Source organism: Tinamus guttatus, unplaced genomic scaffold (assembly GCF_059628265.1).
Source record: "Tinamus guttatus ecotype Peru unplaced genomic scaffold, ASM5962826v1 Tinamus_guttatus_pri_ptg000291l, whole genome shotgun sequence".
In the NCBI taxonomy this organism is placed as follows: Eukaryota; Metazoa; Chordata; class Aves; order Tinamiformes; family Tinamidae; genus Tinamus; species Tinamus guttatus.
In genome coordinates, this window is record NW_028288825.1 from 189,936 (window position 1) to 212,199 (window position 22,264).

Genomic DNA, 22,264 nt, shown 5'->3' on the forward strand with positions numbered 1-22,264 from the left:
TTGCAGTTTAGTCCTGAATTTGAATATCATAGACTGCCACGGCACATGAGAGCCAAACAGCAAGAATTCAGCTCAAGACCTCTGGTGGCAGCAGGTCTGTTTATACATCTTATTTAAACTTTTAAAATGTTGCAAATATAACAGGAACCAGAGCATTGAACTCGCACCATTTGTCAGTTCGCATCTATAGAATATTAGCCAATATTAGCCACAGAGTTTTGTATAAATATTCTCAGCTGGGTTTTACTAGATGTTACATCTAATTTTCAATAAAACACAAACTGTAAGTTACTAACACTCACCTCTACTAAAAATGGTACTTTTGTTTGAGTGTTCTAACTTGAGACTTTGATCTGAAAATGTTTTCCTATTTGGTCTTAGAGACAGGATTAAGGAGCCAAGGACTGCAACTGCTAATCCCTCCTACAACAGGCCAGCCCCAATGCTTTGCAGTATTACACTTAAACAAGCAATTAGCTACTTCTGCTGTATAAAGATGAGTTGAACTATATAACCTGGCTATAAACTTTCAAGGTCTCATGGATTAGAGGACAGAATAGAACTACGAATTTAAATGTGGATCTTTAGCACTTAATTGCCATCCCTCCTTACCTCGATATTTAACCAAAGAGAAACATTTTTGTAATTACACCTGTAAGTCCAAAACACAATATTATTCAAGCAGCACAGATGCAGACTGCAAGTTAATGATCCTTTAAGTTAAGACATCTTATGTTAGACTAAGCTACAGTTTCACAATTCTAAGATAACTAAACCAGATCAGAACAGGATCACAAACAAGGGGCAAATTTTAGGGAAAGTTTAAGTCATATAGCACTACCATTTCCTAACTGCAATCACTAAACTCAGGACTGGCTTATTTACTTACCTCAGTTTCACAACTACCTTTGAAAATCATTTCCATTAATTTTCAGCATTTTAACATTGCATTAGGACATAATATCCAGACTGGATAGCAGCAAGAAAGAGTGTGGCTTGCAGCCGTACTACCAACACAGCGATGTTCTGAAATTTTCTGTCAAGAGTCACGTGTTCCATGCAAAGCTAGAAAGAAAACTACAGAACTTCCTCAGCAGCAATCCAGCTTCACAGGCGTTATGCAAACTAGAAATATCCAAGCAAGGTTCAAAGCAGTTTGGCAAAGAGTTACTGCCTAGACCTAATTACGCGCATTAAATGGCAGCAAGATTTCCCATGCTGGCACTAGGAGCAGCGTGGCCATTTCCTTTGTACCTCTCACCAGCTCTGGTCAAGCCCCAGCGGATTTCGCTGATGAAATAAGCAAGCTTCACAGCTCAGAAAAGAGTCATCCTTACAGAATAAGCAACATTCATAGTCTCTTGTGCAAGATCATATTCAAACAGTGATTTAGAAGAATTTATTTTTGTTTTATGGCCAATCATAGAAGCTGGGCTTGATTTGTCACGTGGCACTTCCTGAACAGCCCTTAGCAAGTGCATTAAGTTGATACTGGAGGCAAATTCCTGCATTTTGGTGTTGCAGTATGCATTTTATGGCAGAAGAAGAGGGCGAAATGCTTAGACATGCTTCCCAGGCTAAACTTATTTTAAGATAAATGATCAGTTGGAATTTTTTACTTAATGCTTCAAGGAATCTCTATTAAAGCAAACTGAAGAATTCTGATAAAAAGTGCCCACTACTGTAGATTTCATTTGACATGCCACTTCACAAGAATTTACTTCTCATGTCAAGTCAGTACTGTGTTTTGCTGCCTGAACTTTCAGTCCACCTGGTTTACACAAGTAATTAAAGGTTGCTACGTGTAAATACACCCTCCCACAGGCAGCAGCAGTTGTACAGCCTAAGCCCAGATCATCTTGCATCACTGTCATGCTGGCAATTCTTGGGCAGCAGCTGGTAAACTCTGCAGCAACAGCCAGTGGGAGTGACGGATGCCTCGCTTCATATTGACCAAAATACAGAGCTGGCACCCTGGGCAGCGCTGAAGGCATCAGCACATCCCTGCGTGAGGAAGATGCAACAAGAAAACAGCACTCGGGCAAGGAGCAGGCTCTTAACCGTGCAAGATTCCCAACATGCTGCATCTGCCAGTCACAATTCAGCTAGATTGATTTTAAGTCTCTGTTTGGAAAATGAACCCACAGTCAACTCATAAGGGAGTCTGACTCCTGTCCTATTACAAATGCCTCAAAAAGAGAATGGTGAATCGATCAAAAAGTAAGGGACTTGAAAGCATTTTCCAGAGTGTTCCAACATCCAAGGCTGTGCAGGCTCTTTCTATGTGAAGTATTACTGGAAGTGTTCCACACAATTCCCTGTTCAGAGATCTAAAAATAACTACAGACACAGTAGTAAGTTTTTGTCTATATTTGCAAACCTCTTACTTCCCTCTCAGGAATCACTGCTTCACATTAATAGATCAAAGAATTAACTCTGACCGATAAAGTAGTAGAAACTATTTAATCAACAGTAACAGTACCAAATTAAATTTTAACTGGTGCTCTAGTCATGAACTATACTTGGCATATTAAGAATAAGTGCATTAAAACATACATTTGTAGCCTTCTTGGATGGCCATGCCCTCTTCTGTATGATTAGCAATGGGTATCTGCAAACACAAACCAGAACCTAGAGCCCGGCTGCATGTGAACAAGGTGCCCCAAGGGCTTTAACTGCAAACGGGCTGGGGAGTTTTGATTAAATGGCCCTATCAACCATTCAGGGATGAGAAGATGATTTGTGCTAAAGGAGAAGTTAAAGAACTCCTGAAATACCTGGTTACAGAGTCAAAAGACTTCATATTTTGAAGGGGAGCAGCAAGAATAAAGCAAAGATACTGATTTGACTAGGAAAAGGTAGGAGAAGCATGAAGAAAAAAAGTAAAAAAAAAGAAAAAAAAAAGATATATTTTAAAACAAGTAAACTGATAAAATAATGTCAATTTTACTTTGGATGATTCATGAAGCCAGATAATTCTCTTGAACCGAAGGTAACAGCGAGCTGGTTTCCGTTAGCAGCGTCAACCCACAGTAAATATCCGTTCCGACTAAGCTGGAAGTATCATTTTCTTAGAGCTTGGAAGTCTCCTTTTCTTGCTTGAAAAGCCCTATTTGGCCTATCTTTCTCCATGACTACAGAATACACACCAAGTTGCAAGCAGTCAAAAAGCAACTGACCTCACTTCAGTTGTTTTTATGTTTATCTGGACACATTAAAATGAAAGTGAATGCTTCTTAATGCTCATGGCATAGAATTGGTGACGTGATGCATGAAATTGCCTGCTGAAAAAAAAAAAAACTGCTTATCTAATGAAGACAGCAGTTGCTGCTCCTTTTCCTTTCAGAGGAAGCTAGTTCTGTAACATCTCATTTTTGCTTGGGCAACATTTGTGATTTACCATCCGACTCTAAAGCACTTCCAGTGCATAAATTGGCATAAATCTGCTGCTATCTCCTGTCACTGCTAGAGAACCACAACGTTCTGCAACTTTGTCCAGTGCCCTTGATGTAGCTTTTCTAGCTGTATGGAAATGCAACCCCCTTCTCTCCCCTTCCCGAAATTGCTAAAAATGCAGGTTGTTCCTTAACTTTCCCCCTCTGCCTCCCCACACACACCACTGATTGCAGCACCTCTCCAGTGCAGCTAATAGTAGCCGGGTGGAGATATTGGAAAAACTGGTGTAGTCACTGGAAGAACCCAAACAGCCCTGACCAAAGTAATTCCTCAGCCTCATATTATTCATGAGTGCAAAAAAGTTTGCAGATTATTGCAGTACATTCCCTCAAACTCCCAAATACACCCATGTAGTGGTAATAGACTCCACTTGAAGAAGCTTCCCTCCTTTCAGCTAAGACCAAAGTAGCTCTCCCGAAATCCCAGTTTCCTTCAAAAGGGGAAGTCACTCGAAAGGGAATTTGTCTCCACCTGCTGGCGAGGCAGAACGACATCCAGTTGCCCAAAATATCCAAGGCAACTTGGGAGAGAGCAACCGCGAGAGAGCTTTGTCAGACACGCGATAAATGTATTCCTTTCCGCCATACGGAGAGAAAATGGGAGAAGATAATGAGGGCAAGGGAGAGGAAGGAATATCGCATAGTGATGACAAAGACATTCCTATCCCAGACGTTAAAAACGAGGACAGAGACTTGACAATGTAACCAAGAGCACAAAGAGGCTTTTGTCCCCGCGCTACTTGGCTTGCGCACAAGCAGCGGAGGAGCTTGCGCTGGTGGGGACGGGCTGGGGAGGGGACGGTTGGGAAAAGCCACGGGAATTGCTCAGGCTGCTCCAAGACAGACGGCAAAGCAAACACCAAACAACCCCCCCGCCATCCTGCAGATCCACCCACTCGTTTCTGAAGGGCTCAAAGCCCCAGACGGGGATTTGCAGCCAGCCCTTCTGGGCCCTGAATACGAAGCAGAAAACACTGCGTTGCCCACAGGCAGCTTCTGCAGTGCCGGCAAAAAAGCTTCCAGATTGTGGGAGGTTACGGCCGGAGCCATTTGCTTTCCATAAGTTCTCCACTGCTCTGTCAGTCATTACGTTTGGCATTACAGACCACAGGAAGGCACCTGCACACTGCAGTTTTCAGCTGAACTCGACCAACACAACATACTTGTTTTATTTATTTTTATCAAGTCACACAACTTCCTGAAGAAATACAGACAGTTCCAAAGCAGAACACAAGGTTCCCTTAGAAGTTAGGACTGTGCTAACTAGAGAGCTACTCCTGGAGCCAAACTAATAGCAATAATTAGAAGTGTTAGTGTTGACTGTAAGGCCATGATGAAGAAAATCTGAAGTCAGAGCAAGATCTTGACTTCAAAACTGTCCAGAAGCTTTCAGAAAAATCATAGCAGTGTAAAGCTTCAAATGATGATTTTAATGACGATGACTTAAATGATAATGATTTTAAGACAAGTATAAAGATAATAAATGGTTTCAACCAAGTATATTCCATTTAACCCCTCACTTAAAATAAGAAAAAGGGCTGATACACAGCAGTTATTTAGCCTCAAGTAAATCAGTAAAGAACTATTTTTCAAAGTTTAACACAGGCGCCTTCTATTAATTTACACCAGTCTGTATGGAGGCAACATTTAAACTAAATGGCAAACTGGAGGTATGGGTGGAACCACATTATATGCAATTATAAATAAGGCATCTCCTTGGATTTTCTGTACAGAACTAGGCAGTTTTTAAAATATTTTAAAGAATCTAAAGTGCTTCTAGTCACCTACAAATCATCTAACTTGGAGAATCAGAGGTTTGCTCAATTTAGAAGTGAAGCATGGAAGCTTGCTCAAGTTATTGAGACAAAAAATCTGTTTCACCATGAAGCCAAAACTAGCATCTGTATCCATGAAATTTATGAAACGTTTATGCAATAAAGCGCTTTTTATTCACAATTGAGGTATTTTCATCATCTCCTGGTGACACAGCCTGCATGGAAATAACAAAACCCAGGAAGTCGTAGCTGCCACGAGACAAGCAAGAAGACTGACTTAAAAACAGGGTTTTTTTTTTTTTTTTGGTCAGTAGCTCAGTGATGCTGTGTCTGCAAGTTGAGAGCTCAGGGGCTTGCAGCAGTTTCAATGTAACATTAAACAGCTTATGAACGCCAGGCAAAAAGCAGCATGCTGGAACACACCACCATGGTGCTGAAGACGATAGCACAGTATATGATCGCTTGCAAGCCTGGATGCCTGGCTTTTGTGGGGTTTGGGTGTGCTTTTCTATTATATTTTGGTATTTCCTGTTTAAATCATGCACTCGGAGCCAGAAACGCAGAGGTAGGCTTACTGAACTTGGAATGCTATTTATTCAAACTGGACATTTTTTTTTCCAGTTTGATGCAATTTTATTGCTAACCGGTATGGGGAAGAACCTCCCACACGATCCTAATCTGAATCGCTCCTTAAAAAAACAAAACCCTTACTCAAACGCTGTGTTTCCCAGAAAAATAAAGCTCTTAACATGCTGCCAATACACTTACTACTGCTTATTACACTAGATTCTCTCAGTAGTCATCTCGTGTTAAACTGAGCTTCCACGTGGCAGGGCCCATGTTTTTGTTCTGCCCTGAAGAGCACTTCAAATGGCAGAGCCCTGCTCTGTGTCTACAAATGCTTGAGATGATGAAACAAATCATTGCTTATTAGTAAGTTAAAATCACATAGGTAAATTGAAATGGAAGAAATAGAAACGACCCATACTGCCTTCGAAGAACTAGTAAATGTGATATTCAGTTGCACTCATAGGTACCTTTTTCCACAGAACAGGGAAGAAAGAAGAAAAATGGCCAGTCAATTGGTTGCTAATTGGAGGTAATAGATCCTCAGACATTACTACACATTACGAAAGGCTACACTACACTCAGGGGTTAAAAAACAAAAGAAAAACCAAACCAACCAACCCAAAAAAGCTTTTTTCAGGCATTTTTTTTTTAAGAAGTTGCTCTAAATCTAGGAATTGAAGACATTTAAGAAGCAGCAGCACAATTTTACTTTCAGGGTAAGGAACTCCAGAAAAAAAGTAATACAATACTGACAATTGCAAAGATCAAACAAAGCCTTCATAGATGACAAATCCTACCAGCAGGAAACAAACAGAAGTGTTCATTTTAATATTATTTGCATTATCAATTCTATTTATTCCATTTAAATGTAAAAAACAGGACAGGAAGAATTCTGTCATTTCTGCTGTAATTTTTTTTGACATGAAATGTGTTTCAATTACACTACTGAATTTTTCAACTAGTTGAATGACATGCAATTAGTTTTAAGAAACTTTACCAAGATCACATGAGACAGAAGGTAAAGAATATTCCTGCACTTCTGAACATAAAAGCACAACGTGACTCCAGAAGAAAACAGGCAAGGTTATTCTGTTTTCCTTTTAAAGCTGCTAGACAAGTCTAAATGCCATTATTAAATATGAGTACATGTTTGGAAGAGAAGCAACAAGTGTTAACTCAGAGAAAGAAAAACAAATCAAAGGAATACTACTATAGAGCAGAGGTACATGATGGTGCTGCATTACCCTCACTATTATGTTTAACCGCCTGCTCTTCTTGAATCTAATATTGAAACTAATATTATTGAAGCTAATATTATTTCAGACTGATTATTTCTTTCTTTACTGCAAACTGGTAAACAGATTTCCACCCACACAATAAGAATCAGTCCCCTATTCCAGAGTCTTAGAAGTACAGAGAGTAATCCCAAGCCACAGAATCAAAAATCGTGGATGAGTAAAGGAGAATCCAAGATTTAAGTCCTAAAGCACAGCAATTTGTTCCTAGTAATTCACATCGCACTTCTACTGATTGAGAAAACTGCAGAGAAAGAATGTATTTTGGAGTCTCCCCTCCACCACAGTTCTTTTAGAAAAGGTAACTTTCATTCAAGATTCAATGTCAAGTGGAGGTACCACCTCCATTACTGTTGGGTTCATTTTGTTTGAAACCCTAAAATCTAAACTCAATCTCAACCACAAAGTAGTAAGTTTCCTTCCCTGACTATTGTAGAGAAACAGTTATTTTGGCACTAGAGCATGAAAACCTACGAGCAAGCAAGAAAGGAAGATGGCACAATTTTCCTCTAACTTCACTGTCATCTTTCAGTTGCTTGTCCAGATTTCATTTGCAGACATCAGGATGAATAGAACAGGTCGACAGCAACAGCCTGAATGGGTGTTGCGTTCACTTCAAAAGATCTGCACACAGGAGTAGTTTGCCAGTATCAATAGGGTGCGAGCTGGCAGGACTGGGAAGTCACAAATTAAGTGTGCCTTTATCAGTGACCTGCTATGAACAGACCTACTGAGCTGCTGAAATAGTTTTAGTTCAACCAATTCCTGCCTTTTTTTGGTTCCTCTTGCTCTTCCAGTTTATCCAGTCGTGCACTTTTCCACTCCCTCTTACCGCCATGTAGTTTTTCAAGTTTGGCTCCAATTACCACCTGCTTCTGCTGCCGAAGCGTTCAGATTTACAGCATTAGTGCAACGAAGCAGCATTACTGCTGCCCAAAGGATGGCTAAACATTGAATGTAGCAAACTCGGATGAGAAGGTTATACAGAGGGAGACCTTTTGTTACAAAACAACTTAACACACACAGCAAATGGATATACTCACCAGCTGATACTCGCTGCGACGGCTAAAGGCTTCCTTGATTCCCGAGTCCCTCCACAGCGCGCTCAGGGCCGGGACGTAGAGCTGGAAGGTGGCAGGCTCGATGGCCATTCCAGCTTTGTTCTCAAAAGCCATCAAAAACATTCCGTGCTTCTCATTCTCCGTGTATTGCCAAGGGATCCCCAGCTTATCCCGTGCATCAACCAGAACCCTGCAGCCCTAGAACGATTCAGATAAGAAAGTCAGTGTTAAAAATATTAACCTGTGAAGGAACAGGGACTAGGAGGTACTTGAAACTCACTTTGCGGCAATGTTCTGGTGAGACTGAACTCAAGAAAGGGTCATAAATATTATTTATTGCAATACCTTCACCAAAAATAACACAGAAAGAGCTTACTTGCGTAAGGAACTCAGTCACCATATATTTCTAGTGGAAAAAATACTGGCAGCAAAACAAGGACTAGTAGAAACAGTTAAAGGTAATCCTCAAATACATAAGAAAAGTGTCTGGGAAATAACATACAACTGTAGCCTCACGGCTGTGCTTTTAAAAGTAACCCCATGCCTAAAATTGTGCAAGATATTTCCATACTGTTCTTTGCATTTGGATTTTAGGTGCCAATAATGAAACACTAGGTTTTGAAAGAAAGAAGACCAAAGCCTATTAAGAAGGAAACACTTCTGAAAAAACATTGAACATATTGCGGTAGAATAAAGTATTTGATTTGAGGGGTCTGTTTGAGCATCCAGAATTGCAGAAATTTAATAACCTCAGTTCAATATACGACTATCAATTAGTTAAGTCTTTAGGTACAAAAATTTAGCAATACCAAAACAAGAAGATCCTAAAAGCATCTTGCTGCAAAGAATGATTTTGACATGTTCCACTTGGACTCCATAAACCACAGTTTATGAAAACAAAGCTATTCAAGTTTTCAGGGTCAAAGACTTGCTCTAAATAAGCATCTTCTGCTGAAGTACTTTCAGCTAAATGGTTACCTCCTGTGCTTAATAGTCTTGGATAGGAAAGAGTTATTTCCCAGCAGTAAGCACCTTCTTAATGGAAACATCTGTTAGCAGCTTAGTAAGTTGTTAGGCAATGCTGTCAAGCACCACCTAATTCACAAGTAAAACTTGCAGGCTGCATTAGACTTTTTCTCATTTGTTGATATTTCAGTTGAACAGTCTATGAAAACAAGAAAATAAAAAACAGAACTGATGTTCTTTTCCATGGCCATTCATCTGAACCTGCAGATCACAGGACTAGTTTTGGGAGTGTATCTTAAGCCATCAAAATTGTGAGGACAATCCTGAAGTGCAGTTCTCCCAAAGGGTAAATATTTTGGATTTGGCAATGATTACTACTTTATTTCTGCACTGTGGGTAGACTATATTTCCATGTTACCATGAAAAGACTGAAATTGAACATTTACAAGCAGAAGTGAATTGACGGAGCAGAAACCCCCCTCATGCCCCGTCACAGACTCCAGCGCTTCATCAGGGGTCAGCACATCTCCTTTATTTGAATGGTGTCCACAAATATAAACCTGAGGAACAAAATAGCTTGCAGGGTTGTCCTTCCGAACTGCACATGTCTGCACCACATCTCCTGACTTCACTTGCATGGGTGGAATTCAAAGTCAGCATCACCCCCCACCCTGCAGGGAACTTAAACATGCGATTTTTCCAAAACACTGCAGCGGCAGAGCGAAGGAACACTGCTATTTCTGGATCCATGAACGGCAAGGCTGCTGCTCGCTGGTGAGAAGTAGCATTATTAAAAGGCAGGGCTAAATGAAGCGCTCTCCTGGGCTAGCCGCTCCAGCCCACACACGCCAGCTCCGACCTCTCACCTGCTTCGTTCGGGCTCTAACACCATCTCCCTCCCTGCAGCATCTCCCTCCCATTTAACCTCTGGCTTTTCTGCCTTGCGGCTCCGCAGCTGATTTAACTCTTCACCGTCTCGATGCCACCGCGCTCCCTTAAGAGCTTCTCAAATGAATGATGTCAACATCACATAATTCCCATCAAGATAAATCGCTGCTCGGACCTCCGACTCTCTGCTTCTCTCCATACTGTTGCTCTGCTTTTTACTGCTTCCACTGGGGATATTCGGGATCTCTAGAGACTGTTGTTAAGGAAAGTTTCATCATCTGTTTGGGGAAAACCACAGAATAAGATTTCAATAAGGGCGTAGCGACAGCTCCAGTCCCAGAATAGTCATTTATCTACTGGCTACAGCTCCTCCGAAATGCAGGTTTGAACCTTCCTCAAGCAAGAGAGGGAATTAAGCTTGGCCCCTATGAAAATTCAGTACCTGCTGTAAGATTGACCACGGGGAGCATGCAAGCATCAACACCTTTTTTTTTTGGGACTTGCTTCAGAGAAAGAAACAGCTGCCACTAAACACTGAATGAGTCTCAAAAATAGGAAATGAGTTAGTGGTGCCCAAGGCCAAAAACACCCCTCACAATGCGAATATGTAGAAGAGACCAACTTAGGAATATATCCGAAGTCAAACCATGAGACAAAGCTTTGCATCAGACCAACATAACCAAGGTTTCTTCCGGCCCAGCTCTTGGCAGTCAACAACATTTGTGACTAAGATCCCGAACAGAACAAATCCAGACTTAACATAGAGCTGTTGTGTAAAGATGGAGAAATAAATGCCACAAGCAGACGTCAGAAGGATGAAACGAAATAGGAATCACCGAATTTAGATGCTATGTCACTACTCTCACTTCAGAGTTACTGTTAACGTTGCTTTTTGGCTGCCATGGCGAGAATTTGATAATTCTCACTCCATTATGAGTAGGAATTAATTGGCAGCACAAGCTGCAAGGAGCTCCTTTTCTGGAAGCACATTCAAAACATTTTCCAGATTTCTCCCATAGGAAACAAATGGAAAAAAAATGTTAGTTTTCATCTTGCAAGGCCACCAAACATGGATACTAGTATTTTTAAACTGGACGTAAAATTCCGTGTATCCACACACCCCAAGGATCATTTTCCTTGAATTTCCTATGAACATGAAGCAAGTCTGTAGGGAAGTAGAGATAATGTTTATGGACAGGAAGAGTCAAGCTTTTAATCTGAAATAGTGGGTACGGACACATTCCACTTGCTTTCTACTGCTTCCCACTACCTCCAGATCCCAGCTCCAGTTAGCATCAAAAATAAAGACGGTAGCTGAGGTGCTCAACCTGTTTATTCTCACTGTTGAAAGGCTTGAGCACAAAACAGGGAAATGAGAGGTTTAACTAAAAGCCACATTTTTCTGAAGCAAAAGATCCAGGCTTTTAAGAATCCTTCTTGGCATTCCCTCTGAAGAAGCCAAAAATACACTGAATCAACTGACCTAAAGTCTAAAAATAAGACTCGCCAAGTGCACAGAATTTATTACAGCCTCGCATCCCAGGAAGATTAAGTTTATTAACATTAACACACACCCTTCTTCCTGCTCCTCTCCAAAATCCACGGCCACCAATAACCACTTCTGCTCTGGTGGGTTTGCTCTAAGGGCTGAGCAGATGACAGCCTTTTAGGGAGACAAAAGTAGTTAAAGGATTTAGAGAGTGAAAATTAAGGACTATCATGGGAGACAGACAGACAGACAGTTATTTTCTCCGTAGGCAAAACTGTTTAAGTTTGGATGGGTTATTGATGCCCAGAAGGCTGCATTTACAAGATTAAATTTAGTTAAAATTCCCAGAATCTTCATTTATTGTAGAATAAATAAGATAGCTTAATATATTTAATAAAATTAGACTCCAAATTTAGACTCTGACATCACAAACACATATAACAAAAAAAAAAAAAAAAAAAAAAGTCCTACTGAACAGGCCACCCTCCCTCTCACATTCTTCCAAGAAGGGTAATCCTAGACCACTTGTAATAGGGTTCACTCCACAGCAAATATAACCAACGTTAAGTCTTTATTTTTCTCCTCATTTTCTATTACTAAAGAAACTACTGATTCACTGAAAGTATAATCAGACTCAAAAATAAAAAATCACATCAAATTCATGGAAGAAAGGTCCAAAAAGTCATAAATTGCATTTCAGAACTTCTGGCTGAAGAAGTTTCCAAAACCAAAGGCTTCCAATAACTGGCAGAAAATACCACGTGGCTCTGTTCTACTCCTTCCCTATATTGGGGAAAAACCAGGGGATCCCTGGCCTGACGCAGCACAGCTGCTGCATACTGAGCAGGGTACAAGCTACTCACTAGCTGGATGAAGCTCTTAGGGCAAGCACACAAATTTTTATTTCTAGGACCCATTAAAATATATTTTGTCTCCTCTGCTTTTGAGAATGTTCTAGCTTTGGGAAAAATTAAAGTTGGTTTTGCATATTTTAGTAATAATTTTGGTGTTAATGATAACTTCCTTTAAATATATTTATTTCAACAAAGCTCTCGGGAGCTATTAGAAAGGTGACTGCCAGCTAATTTCACTTAAATCCAGTTATGAGCATGGATTCATGAAAAGATGTTTGACGACAGTATCTAAAGATTTTTCCTGTCAGCAAAATGTTTTTACACCAGTTGTTACTATTCTACAAAACACAGCATTCATATTTTATATCATTCACATACCCCGACAGTTAAAAGTTTTGTTATCCTAAAGATAGTTCTTAAAAATCACATGTTGTTTGCCAGATGGACAAACTCAAAAGAGAATAATCACAGCCAAGCAGCAAACAGGCAACAGAAACATTAAGTTTGGGGGACACAAGCTCGTAAATAGGTAAGAGCTCTGAATATTCTAGTAAAGTCTAGGGATAACTAGGGATAGTTCTTTTATCAGAGAACAGTCTCTTACATTTAACCTTTTCAAAATCATTCTAAGGAAAAACCACCTTGTATGCAATCAGAGACAATTTGAGAAGTGGTTTGCTTTTACCATTAAACACCTTGTTCGACCTCCTACCAAAGCCCTGGTTGTCCAGCATCCCTATCACTTAGGTATGCCAGTATTATAAGAGAAAGTGCTGAGAAAAAAATAGCCACCTCAGTACTGGATCAGGGAGCTCCAAATCTGAGGTAATGGGCAATCCTGCCATTTCCTGCGGCTGTAAACCAACACTGACACTGCAGTCAACAGGGAAATTTAAATGCATCTCCTACTGCGCGTTATTCCATAGTGTTGTTTACTAGAAATCAGCAAAGTTCAATAGATCGTAATTCAGAGACCAACATAAATCAAGAGTGCCCCCTCTTTGGGGAGACATTTCTAACACATCTTTGTGTGGGACAGGATTCAGGCAGGTAGCTGTGTGAACACAGCCTTTCAACTGGACTGGCAAGTCTCTCTGCTCCAAAAGAAACTCCGACAGCTCCATGATCCCCAGTGCCAATACAAGAGGGGAAGCAGAATTGCACGGCCATAGATGGATGGGACTGGCCTCTTCAGCAGCAAGGCTTCCTGGCAAATAAACATGATAAAATGTAACCTATGAGTATTTTTGGAATAGGTCTCTTAACATTCTAAAAGAAAAATAAAAACAAATATAAGCTTGAAAGATGAAGTTAATGGTATTTGTAAATAAGGTAGCATGCCTCTCTTTTCAAGTTCCACCTGGAACCCTGGGTGATCGCTACTAAGAAAATGAACAGGAACACAAGCAGATTTTTACTGTTATAACAGCTTTTGGAATGTCTTTATTTTGATCTACCTCTCTCAAATGTTATAATCTCGTAGCAGCAAAGAATACTATGCCATTAAGGATGAGTTCTGTCAGTCTAACAGCTAAGTATCACCAAAAGATACTTTTGGGCCCAGCCGCTCCTGTGGGATGGCTTTGCCATGTCTCCAAGCTCGTGAGTCAATCCAGTCAAGAAATTGCCACCAAAAACCTAGTCACTTAAGTAAAAGCTAGTTTCCACCACCTATTTTGGTTCAGTGTGAGACAGTCACAAGGGTAAGGAGGATCAGCACCAGTTGGCCAATAAAAAGGTTCAGCATATATTTACACCTTTCACATACTGCAACACTACCTATATCAGAGCAGGGTAAACAGCAAAGATGACTTTCCTTCCAGCCCAAATACGAAATAAAAATGCAAACCAAGGCAAAGTATCATTTACTTAGTCCACACAGGAGCACAAACTTCAAGAAACATTTGGTTTAGCCACTGAATCTCTGAATTGGTAACAGCAGAGATGTCTGCTTGTCTGGGGAATTCTTTGTCGTTGACTAAATCCTGCACGATGATGATAAATGCAGAAGAAAAAAACTCAGCGCAAGCTTTACTTGCAGCAAGGCACGAAGTAGGGAGACAACCAAACTCACAGGAGATGCCTAGTGGTGTCCTTAAAAACAGTCTCAAGTGAATGACTTCAGAATTACATCAGCAGCTTTTCCATTTCCTTGAATTATCACGCTAATGTCTAGATCATAATTATTTTGTGCTTTCACCAATGCTGAGATCCATCTGTCCCATCTAGGCATCAGATTTTGAAAATAATGTTGCATTGCCCTCCCAGCAGACTGCCCCTGTACCAGGCAGATGGGCTTGGAAAACATCCTACATTCATGCACAACGGAGGGGGCTCCAGGTCTAGGGCAAGGCCGGGGCAAGACCAGTTCTTCATGCTCAAGAAGAAAAAGAAAAATAAATAATAAAAAAAATGTACACGAAGGAAACTCGTTTGGAAACTCCACAGCATACTCTTCCTTCCTGTTGCTTCCCGTCTTTTTCTAATTTACACTGATCTTACTTGTTAAAATATGTGTTAGTTTGCCTTTGCTCCAGAGTTTTCTTGTAAGTATTTCTAGTCACACAATTAGAAAATTTCCTTGCCAATACAGCTTCCAAGTTAATTATAAAAATATATATGTATATTCAACCAATTGAATATACAGCAACCTCCCAAATTTAGTCACGCAAGTGACTAAAGTTTTGTCTGGAAAACATCAAAGTCTGTCTGCAGTCTCCAGGGACTAACTCATGTTCTGCAAGACTAGCGACTACATCACAAGCACACTGTAAGCTCTCTTTTGGAAAAGAAAAAAAGAAAGAAAAAAAAAGAAGATATTTATCCCTCACTTTGGCCCACTACTGTTCTCCTGTCCACCATGAAGACAGACTGCTCTTCTAGCCCAATCAAGATACACCTTAAGCTGAAGGGATTCACAAAATTAACAGAATTTAGATTTAAGACAAAACACACTAAAATGAAATTATTAAATTTCATTGGTTATATGAAGCTGGAATAAAAAGACCAACAAAACTCAAAAAGCTTTTTGTTTTGTTTTTAAATCATTTTGTGAACAATAGTTTTCATACTTTAAAAAAAAATCATCAAGTAAAGATAGGCAGATTTAAATACTAGTTCTCATAAGGAGCCTTTGTACTTAAACATTTAATTTAATGGGGGAAAAAAGCTGCTAATTAGCTGCAGTTCCTTGTCTTTCCTTTTAAAGGGAGCTGTCTCAGTGGAGGAAAGTGATATTGTCCTGTGACAAAGTAGTTAAGCAAAGCCATATTCCAGCGCTGTAGCAACAGATTGACTGTCATTATTATCAGCTCCTAATGGGTTACTGAATTCATCTGTATGCAAACCCAAGGAAATGTGGAGCCAAGTCAATTTAAACAGTAGCTAGAATTCACATAATGGAAAGACATATTCCCCCCACATCTTAAGCTATTAGAAGACATGTGTTTGCATTATAAAGGATTGCCTAAGTAATGTGGTCACTTCAGCGCAGCGCACAACCCAGTGCACTGATGGCCTTTTCCAACCATTGGGTTTGTCTGTTCTCCAGATCCAAGCCCACCAGTTGAAAATGAGTTTTCTTTCTTTTTCTTCCCCCTCCCCTCCAATTCCAGAAGATACATCTATGCTACAGAGGGAGTAAATGCAATGCAAGCGTTTACTTAACACACTCAAGGTATACAGATTATTAGCAGCACTGAAACGACAGCAGGGTTTCGCATTGACTGCAGAAGTCCAAAAGTTCTTCTTAAAAAGGACTTTGGCACAGGCTAGTCATTTTGCCAGGCTTTACTGCTACTAAAGGCATCAGCCGTCCTGTAAATGCAGCTGTAAAATACAGCTTGTTCAAAAATCTTAGGGTTTTTTGGTTTGTTTTGCCATTCAGAGTCCACAAATGAAGTAACATTTCCTGTGCAGTGCTTTCCTCTGTAATTCCGGGCTGCCATCAGTCACCACAATTCAGGCCACAGATAACAAGGGAACACTCACAGTTGTACTCAGACCTTGAGCTGGACTTATTAATTTGAACATGGATATGAGCATTACCCCCACCCCAAAAAAAAAAAAAAAAAAAAAAAAAAAAAAAAAACCACTGAACACATTATTCTCCAGGCTTTTCAAAGCCTATTTTTCTCCTCTCTCCAGATTGAAATCTTCTAAACGTGCTGGTGCAGGTACCACCCTGGTGGTTGCAGACTACTTTAATTGTTTTCTTATGCAGCTAAACTAGGTCTTTCTTTCCAAGCAGCATGATATTCTCATACTTAAAACAACCAAAACAACTTAGAAAAGGAATCAGGGCTGTGATTCATTAAGTTCCTAAGCTCTTCAACAGTTATCAAAGGCAGCAAGTACAGTAGCAATCCCTCCCCATCCGTTTTGGATGGGATGAGAATTACTGCGGAGAACTACATGTCCTGCCTTCACCCTGCACTCGAGTCTTGGACCTCCTTCCCAAGAGAAAACTGTTTCCTTTGTTTGCTCTCCCATTTCTGCATACTCCTTCCATAGTGACCATTCCCAAGCCACTCCCCAAATCCTCAGATGAAGAATACCTTGGGTGCTTATGGGCAGAACCTCCTCCATCCAAGATCAACAGCAAAAAGAAACGCCTGACAGGTGCTGCTCACATACCTAGAAGGAGATTCTGACATAACAGCTCCCCAAACATTGATCTGTGTGGCTCTTCTAATGGGAGTTATGGCCTATCAAATTTAATGTTTGCTACTTAATGTTTGTTGTTCAAGTTTGATGACTATGATGCTTGAAAACATGCTCAGCTGGCCACGGCCAAAAACAACATTGTAAGTACTGGTCTTGAAACCAGAACTCCAAGCTGCTGTCTTGAAGACCTGTTTTTCAGTCCAAGTTCTGTAAGTTTGCCCAAAGTCAGCCAGTAGACCAGCACATACCTCTGTCTCCCCTGCTACAAGATGATGATAGCTGCTTTCCTGAAAGAGAAGCTTTCGAGTTCAACATTCTTGCAGTTAATGGCACCTAATACACTACATTTCCTTTTTTTTTTTTTTTTCCCTCCTCCCTTCTCCTTCGGGTCCATCCCTTAAGAAACCTGCAGCCACAGAGTTTTTCTGCACTTTCTTTTTGCTCTTTCTAGCGGCATTATTTCATCTTTTGTAGTGCTCCTGAAAATGGATTAAGAACAGGAGAGCAAATCGAGCAACAATTTTACTGTTCTAACAGAAGCAAAAACTTTTGGCAGAATAATGGAATTCTTAAAAACAAGGACCATCTTTTTGTGTATGTGCACTTACTAAACACATATAAAGCTTCTATTCAGAAAATCTGAAAATTCACAAGTAACTCTTGCTACTCTTGACCTGCAGACGTTCCTTTAGTTTTCTATGAAATCTCTCATGGGCTCACAAATCCATACAAAAGTCGTATAGACAGTTCTACCGTCTATAGGCAGAAGAACAAAAAAAAAAAAAAAAAAAAAACCTGTCTGTAGCAGCTCTTTCAGAGAGATATTATGAAGTTCAAGAGACCCATTTTCAAGTTAGGTTTTAATGCATCCTCATAGATTTTCTGAGATACGATCACTTCTAACCGCACTGGGCATCAAAAGTTGTTTCCCATCAGGAAAATATATTTGTCACGGCTGATTCTGCTTGGCTGCCTGCAGACAGAGGCTCTACCTGTAGACTCAGCAGCTTTTACATTCTCCAGTCACCACAGAAACACAAGAGGGTCAGCGCTGCAGCACCTGCATGAGCAAAGCTTTCCCACAAAGGTACCAAAGCAAAGTTCTTTGAGCCACAAAGCTACTCCTGATAGTACCCTGCACTAGCCACCCTAATGGGTTCTGGAGATCTACCAAGCAACAGCTATTTGCTGGGATAAAACACACAGGTGGAGAACATGCTTCTCACCCCGTGTGGATGTCCACGGGCCCAGGGCGCTTTGCAGACCCGTGGAAACGCTGCCCAATGCTGCCGTTCCTCCAGGCCGCCCGTGGAGGATGCTCACCACGTCCTTTTTTCCTGCGAGCGCGCAGGCCACACCTATGTCCTCCTTCCTCCGGCCTGCACCGAGCTTTCCCCCAAGCCTCCTCGCAGGCAGCTGCCTTCGAAGCTCTCCCCCAGCCGCGCTCGGGGGGCAACGCAGAGGCGCTCGGGGGCTCGGCAGCCCCTTCACCCCCGCCCCAAAACCCCCACAAGGGCGGGGAGGAGGAAGAACCCGCTCGCCCCTCGCGGCACCTGCGCCGCCTCCGCGACTCTCGGGCGCGGCCGAGCGACCCCGCGAGCGGCCGCCCGGGGCCGGGGCGGCGGCGGGGCCCTCACCTTGAGGATGTTCTCGTAGATGGTGGCGCGGAACTCGAGCAGCGCCTTCTGGTCGAACTCGCGCCCGTGGATGATGCGCATCTGCTTGAGGAAGGTGGACTTGCCGCTCTCGCCGGCGCCCAGCAGCAGGATCTTGACGAGGCGCCGCACGGCGCGCCGCTCGCGGGCCAGCATCGCGTCGATGTCGCGGCTGCGGCGCCGCGCCTCGCGCTCCGCGTCGCGGCTGCGCTCCTTGCCCTCGCGGCGCCCCTGCTCGCCGCGCCCCGCCGCCTCGGCCGGCAGCAGGCAGCGGCTCAGGGTGCGCACCACGCCGGACATGGCGGCCGCGGCCCGGCACGAGCGCTCACAAGGCCGCCCGCAGCCCAGGCAGCTCCGCCAGCATCGGGCGGAGGCCGCCGCGACGCTGCGAGCCGGGCGGAGGAGAAGGAGGAGGAGGCGGAGGCGGCGCGGCCGGGGGGCTAAGGGCCCGGCCCGCCCATTCCCCGCTCCGTGCGCTGCGCTGCGGCGGGGCGGGCGCGGCCGCGCAGGCCGGGGGAGGGGCGCGGAGCGCAGGCCCGGCCCGCCGCTCTCGGCGCGGCCGCGGGGCTGCCCCCGGTGCGCGGCTCGGCCCGCGGCAGCCGCCTCCGCTGCCGCTGGGGCGTGGGGGCAGCGCGCAGCCGCCGGACCCTCGGTCAGGGCGCGCCGCCGCCCGCCGCTCAGGGAGGGACCCCGCGCCCCCGCCCCGCCGTGCGCGGGCTCCGCGGCGCATTGGGTGGCGGCGATGCCGCTCAACAGATGTCGCTTCCGATTGGATTAGCCGCAGTAGGGGGGCGGGGACAAGCAGGGGACGGGGCTCTAAGCCCGCAGCGACGGCGTGAAGGCGGGTAAAGGGGGAGGAACTCCTCGGGGAAGGCGGGGCAAGTCGCGGAAGAGCCAATCAGAGGAGAACAGACCGGGTCGTGGGCGGGGCGATCCCGCGGGGGGCGGGGCCTGCGTCTCGCTGTGGGAGGAGGCAAGCACGGGGCGGGCCGTGACGTCACGCCGCGTGCGGGACCCTTGGCGGCCGCTGGGCGGGGCCTGCGCCGCGTCGGCGCCGGCTGAGGCGACCACGCCCTGCCAGTGCGCGCCGGGCGGCGCTGCGAGCTGAAACGGTCGTTTTTACCGCACAAATCAAGCAAATCGGGTTAATAGCGAGGGAAGAGGATACACGATAACAACTTGTATATGCGTGTATATATATATATATATATATATATATATATACACACACACACATATAGGCTACAGACAACATTTTAAAGGTCAGGGAGACCAGCAATAGCCACGGCCAACAGAGAGCGATGGTGCTCCATGACACTTCTACACATGGTTGTTTTCTGCTTGAAGTTTTAGTTCCTTGATTGGTGGCAGGTGTCATTCCATGCAAAGCATATTGAAGCAATCTAGTGCAGGGCCGATGATGAGGTGGGGATTAAAGTATCAAAGTACACGTCTGAAAGAAAATCCACTTAGTCTCCTGATTAGGTATGGGAGGAAAAAAACATTTTTGAGAGCAGCTGGTCTGTGATCACCTAGCAGCAGCTGGGATCCCAAACCTGGGTACAAAATGAAATCATAAATAATGGAGACAAGTGATCACTCCAATGGCACGATACGATCCTCTCTGTACAATTTCTTTTGCCTCTGCTTCTAGTAACTTATGTCAGAGCCATCTAATCAAGTTTAAGCTTCAGACAGTTAATTCTGCCCCAGGCCTGTACACACACCCAGATATCAGGGTGACGTGTGCGAGCGTTTACTGGGGAAAGGGATGCAAACGCACAATGTGCTGAGGGAAATTAGTGGCAGGACCAGGAATTCATGGACAGTTACAGTTATTGGGGCCTTAAGCTGCTGCAAAAGATGTTGGAGTTCACAGTTTTATAAATAAGTAAATAAAACCTTCCTGGGAAGTAAGCACTCAGTGTGACTGTTAATTGAATGCAGATATTGTTGTCAACGCTCTCCCTCCAAACCATTTTTTGTCTCCTTAGTAAGAGGAGCGATTTGAAAACACCTTTGGGTATTGCAGGAGGAGAAGAGCACAAGGTGCTGCAGCACAAAGCAGGCCGCTCGCTATAGGACAGAACTTTTTTATGAGAAAGTTTTTCCTCTCCCCTGATCTTACTCTTTGGTCACATTTTTGAGATTCAGCAACAGCTCATTCCACTTAACGAGATACTGCTGTAATTCCCAAGTTAACCCACTGGATGTCCTCATTGTCCCACAAGAAGCCACTCGGATCAGTAGGGTGGAGGCAAACTGCTCACTCCCATGCTCCATAGGCCTGATTTTCAGAGCAGCTGAGGGCTCAGGACACCCTCTGGAACCCTCAGCTGCTAATCAGGCCCTGTGAACTGCTCAGACTGGCATTTTCTGATTAGCTCAGTTGCTCCTGCTTCGCTAGTTTGTCTGGAATCCGTCTGAGAACCTCTCCAGGCTTCTGGGGTTCTAAGAGTTTCTGCCAAAGAGCTCCAACATCTATGTAAACCAGCTCCCATGATAGGCCTGCTTCATCCGTAAGTAAGAGTGAAATTATAGTATACGATAAACTCAGCAGACAAATCATTTGCCAGACAACCTTCGTTCTTCATGCATTCATCCATGAAAACAGCTTTCAGTAGCTCCCATCTAACTGTCAGGAAGGTCCATCCCTCCCTTGCGCTCCCACAGTACCATTATTGCTTGTCTAATCATTCAGAAACCATTCTAAAAACAGGACAGAAAACAATATTGTTTGCTATTGCAAAACTGCAGCAATATCATTTCAGTGATCTTGAAGCTCGTAGTTGACTAAATTCTACTTTTCTTCCTGAGGCTCTATCTGGATGGTAGTCCATTCTTTTTGCAGTCATACAGCTTATGTGACCCATAGCTTAAAAACTACCCTCTATCTTCCAAAAACTCATTATCATCAACAGAGGAGGAGGCACAGAGTGGAGGGGGTGCTATTGGCTGAGAATGCATCCGATAGCCCCTATAAGTGCTACACAAACTGAGTGTTTGCCTCTTCCTGGGACACTGATGTCGTTTTCCCAAGCACTGCCAAACTCTGTCACTGCCAGAAAAAATATTTTGCTTGGTGAAAACGGGCAGCAAATAAAAGCAGTGAGGACATACCTACACACGGCGGTACAGCACCCTGCAACAATGCCGTATCCAGCTCTAACATGAGTTAAACTTCAAAAATTTGGCGATTACCTGCAGCCTTAAGACAACAAAAAGATAAACTATGCACAAATGGAATCACCTGAGCTGACAAATCACCCACCTTGTCCTTGCTGACCACTGTGCTAGCTGATCAAACCGAGTCGAAATATTGAACTGTTGATAGTTGCAGTGGGGCAGAAGCCCTCCTGGTTTAGCGTGACTTGTTTGAAGAGCTGGGTGCCCTTGAATTGCTTGCTGTGCATTTAGAGAGCAAAGCTTCTAGATTTGAGGATTTATCATCTAAGCTCCTTTTGCTCTTTCTCTGTTGCTGAGACTGTGACACTTGTTGCTTGTCTGAGGAGGTGCTGCAGTATAAATGCACTTCAAGCCCTTACCTAAGCTGGCAGATTTGTAATGTCAAAAGAACCACATTCTGCTTAT

General features: G+C 43.3%; 1 protein-coding gene across 1 annotated transcript in view; it reads right to left on the reverse strand.

The window, feature by feature from the left end:
- The window catches only part of GNA12 (G protein subunit alpha 12), a 35,512-nt gene extending 16,539 nt beyond the window's left edge, over positions 1–18,973 (reverse strand). Inside the window, exons 1-2 of the mRNA XM_088527751.1 lie at positions 18,656–18,973; positions 8,139–8,354 (exon numbers count right to left, since the gene is read on the reverse strand). Coding sequence (XP_088383877.1) covers positions 8,139–8,354; positions 18,656–18,973 — 534 coding nt within the window. The remainder of the gene's footprint in view (positions 1–8,138; positions 8,355–18,655) is intronic.
- Between the last annotated feature and the right edge of the window lie 3,291 nt (positions 18,974–22,264).